General features: G+C 27.3%; 1 protein-coding gene across 1 annotated transcript in view; it reads left to right on the top strand.

The window, feature by feature from the left end:
- The window catches only part of LOC108764776 (uncharacterized), a 3046-nt gene extending 1193 nt beyond the window's left edge, over positions 1-1853 (top strand). Inside the window, exon 2 of the mRNA XM_018513153.1 lies at positions 709-1853. Coding sequence (XP_018368655.1) covers positions 709-1853 — 1145 coding nt within the window. The remainder of the gene's footprint in view (positions 1-708) is intronic.
- Positions 1854-2988: the final 1135 nt, after the last annotated feature.

Below are 2988 nucleotides of genomic sequence, written 5' to 3'. Positions count from 1 at the left end.
CAAACCTTTACAAGAAAAGAGTCACGCTATTTTTCGTTTACAGGTACATTTGCCAAATGAACATAGTGTAATTATAGATGAGAATGTTAATAATGATGCAATAAGATCGGCTGTAGAACGAGTGACGATGTTATTGGATTATTTTGAATTAAATGCTCAAGATAACGAAGCGAAACAATATTTTTATAGTGATATTCCATCTCATTGTGTATTCAAAAAAGTAACAATTAATGGTAAAACCATTAATCGTTGGGAAAAACGTCAGAGATATTTTAATTGTATTGGTCGAATGTATTCCGTTAGTCCATCTCAGATAGAATTGTTTCATCTACGTATACTTTTACTACATGTTAAAGGAGCGAAGAATTTTGAAGAACTAAGGACAGTTAATAATGAAATACATCAAACCTTTACCGTTGCGTGTTTAGCATTAGGACTCATAGAAGATGATAATGAATGGTATCGCGCAATGAATGAAGCCAAAGTTTGAATGATGCCAAGGCGACTTCGTAATTTATTCGTTCGAATTTTAATTTATTGTCAACCAGTTTATCCGAAAAAATTATGGGATGAGTTTAAAAGAGATATGTCGGAAGATTATATAAGACGATATAGACTTATAATAGGAATAAAGAAAGATATATTATCACTATATTACTAATTTACTAGAAAAGGAAGGATCTAATATAACTAATTTTTTTGAAATAGAACAAGTTACAGAGGAACAAGAGATAGAAAATACACAAGAAGGTCAAGAAGATACATTGATAGATATGCGACAATATAAACAGCTAAATGTAAAACAAAAGGAAATTGTTGACACAATTTTAGCAGCAGTAGTTACTAACAATAATAGTAATACTTGTTTTTATATTGATGCTCCAGGTGGATCTGGTAAAATTTTCATTTATACGACCTTGTATTGTTTACTTAAAAGTAGAGAAAAAATAATCAATACGATGGCATTTACTGCTATTCCTGCGACATTACTTCCAAATGGAAGAACGATTCATAAAGTTTTTGGATTACCGGTACCTCTTTTTGCTGATTCTACATCAAACATTAAAGTTCAGTCTAAAGAAGCTGATAATTTAAAACTTGTGGATATTTTCATTTTAGACGAAGCTCCTATGGCTCCACGTTATGTATTGGAAATAATGGATCGAACATTACGTGATATAATGCAAAATAATTTATATTTTGATGGGAAAATAGTGCTTGTCGGTGGAGATTTTAGACAATTATTACCTATAAAAGAAAGAGCTACGCGTAGTGAAATTATAAATTTATCCATAAAATTTAGTACCTTATGGCCACAATTTAAAATATTTTCATTGACAGAAAATGTACGAACTTTACCAGAAGAAAGAGAATTTGCACAATTTTTACTAGATTTAGGAAATGGTACTTTAAATGATTACTCGGATAATGTTCAAATTCCTGAAAGATGTATAGCGAAAATTGATTCGGATATGATAAAAGATATATGGTATATGGTTAATGATTACTCGGATAATGTTCGAATTCCTGAAAGATGTATAGCGAAAATTGATTCGGATATAATAAAAGATACATATGGAGATATAATAACACACAAGAGATATAACATTATAGCTAATCACGTTATATTATCTGCAAGAAATGCTGATGTTGATGAAATAAACGAGAAAGTAGTTAAATTATTGGATGAAACAACAGAAAGAATTTATACAAATGTGGATATTCTTGAAATTAACGATAACGAAGATATATGTGAAGCAATTACGACAGAATATCTTAATTCTTTAAATCCAACGAGTCTTCCACCACATGAGTTACGCTTAAGAAAATACACTGTTATTATGCTTATTTAGAAATCTTAATATTAGTGAATGATTATGTAATGGTACTAGACTATTAATTTTAGATTTAGAAAGTAACTTATTACGATGTGAAATTTTGTCAGGTAATAAGATTGGAGAAATTATTTTTCTTATATAATAATCGTATTACTTTATATTGTGAAAATATATATCCATTCACTTTCAAAAGGAGACAATTTCCAGTGAAATTAGCATTTGCTATGACTATAAATAAATCACAAGGACAAACTTTTGAAAAAGTTGTAGTAGATCTTCGAAAAAATATTTTTAATCATGGACAATTGTATGTTGCATTATCTAGAGTACGTTCTTGGGATTCATTAAAAGTATATTTAGAAGATAGTAATCTTAATCAAGTGAAAAATTATGTTTATAAAGAAGTACTCGAATAATAATGTACGAATTAAATAATGAAATAATTTTACTTGTGATAACTGAAATTGAATTAAATATTTATTAAAAAATAATTTTGTCTAATAAATTATTAGAATATTTTTTAATTCGTTAAGTTTGAAATTTGATATGTGTTGGTATATTTTGTTAACTTAATTAAGTTTGATTTATTTAAAGTTCTTATTAGATATTTATATATATAAAAAGTCCCTCTATTATTTTAATTGAAAATATAGTAACGTATTGTATTTTTATTACATATATGTGATATTTATGATGCGTATTAATAAATTGAATATTACAATAGAATAATGTTGATATAAAATAATAATAATAATAATATGATGATGATGATGATGCCCATACAGAAGTCTTTGAGAAGTATTTCAGAAATATATCACGTGTGCAATTGAAATATCTCAGAAACATTGTAAAATGTTTCTGCAAAATCTCTGAGATATCTCTGCAATGGTAAAATGTTCGCGATTCTTGTACTTGAAATCTTTCTGAAAGTGCTCTGAAAGAATACCGAAATATGTTTCAAACATTTCCGAGTGTTTGCTAATAAGTAACTGAAATAAATCTGACACCTTTCTGAAATATGTTAGAAATATTACTGGAAGGATACTGGAAGGATATTAAAATAATTTTGAAATATGTGGAATACGAAAATTTAATATCAAAGATATTACAGTGATTGCATTATTATTATTACTGATTTTCAGTATCATTT

The sequence above is a fragment of the Trachymyrmex cornetzi genome, unplaced genomic scaffold, assembly GCF_001594075.2.
Source record: "Trachymyrmex cornetzi isolate Tcor2-1 unplaced genomic scaffold, Tcor1.1 scaffold451, whole genome shotgun sequence".
In the NCBI taxonomy this organism is placed as follows: Eukaryota; Metazoa; Arthropoda; class Insecta; order Hymenoptera; family Formicidae; genus Trachymyrmex; species Trachymyrmex cornetzi.
The sequence above is the reverse complement of the archived record's forward strand: the minus strand, read 5'-3'. Positions and strand labels throughout refer to the sequence as shown.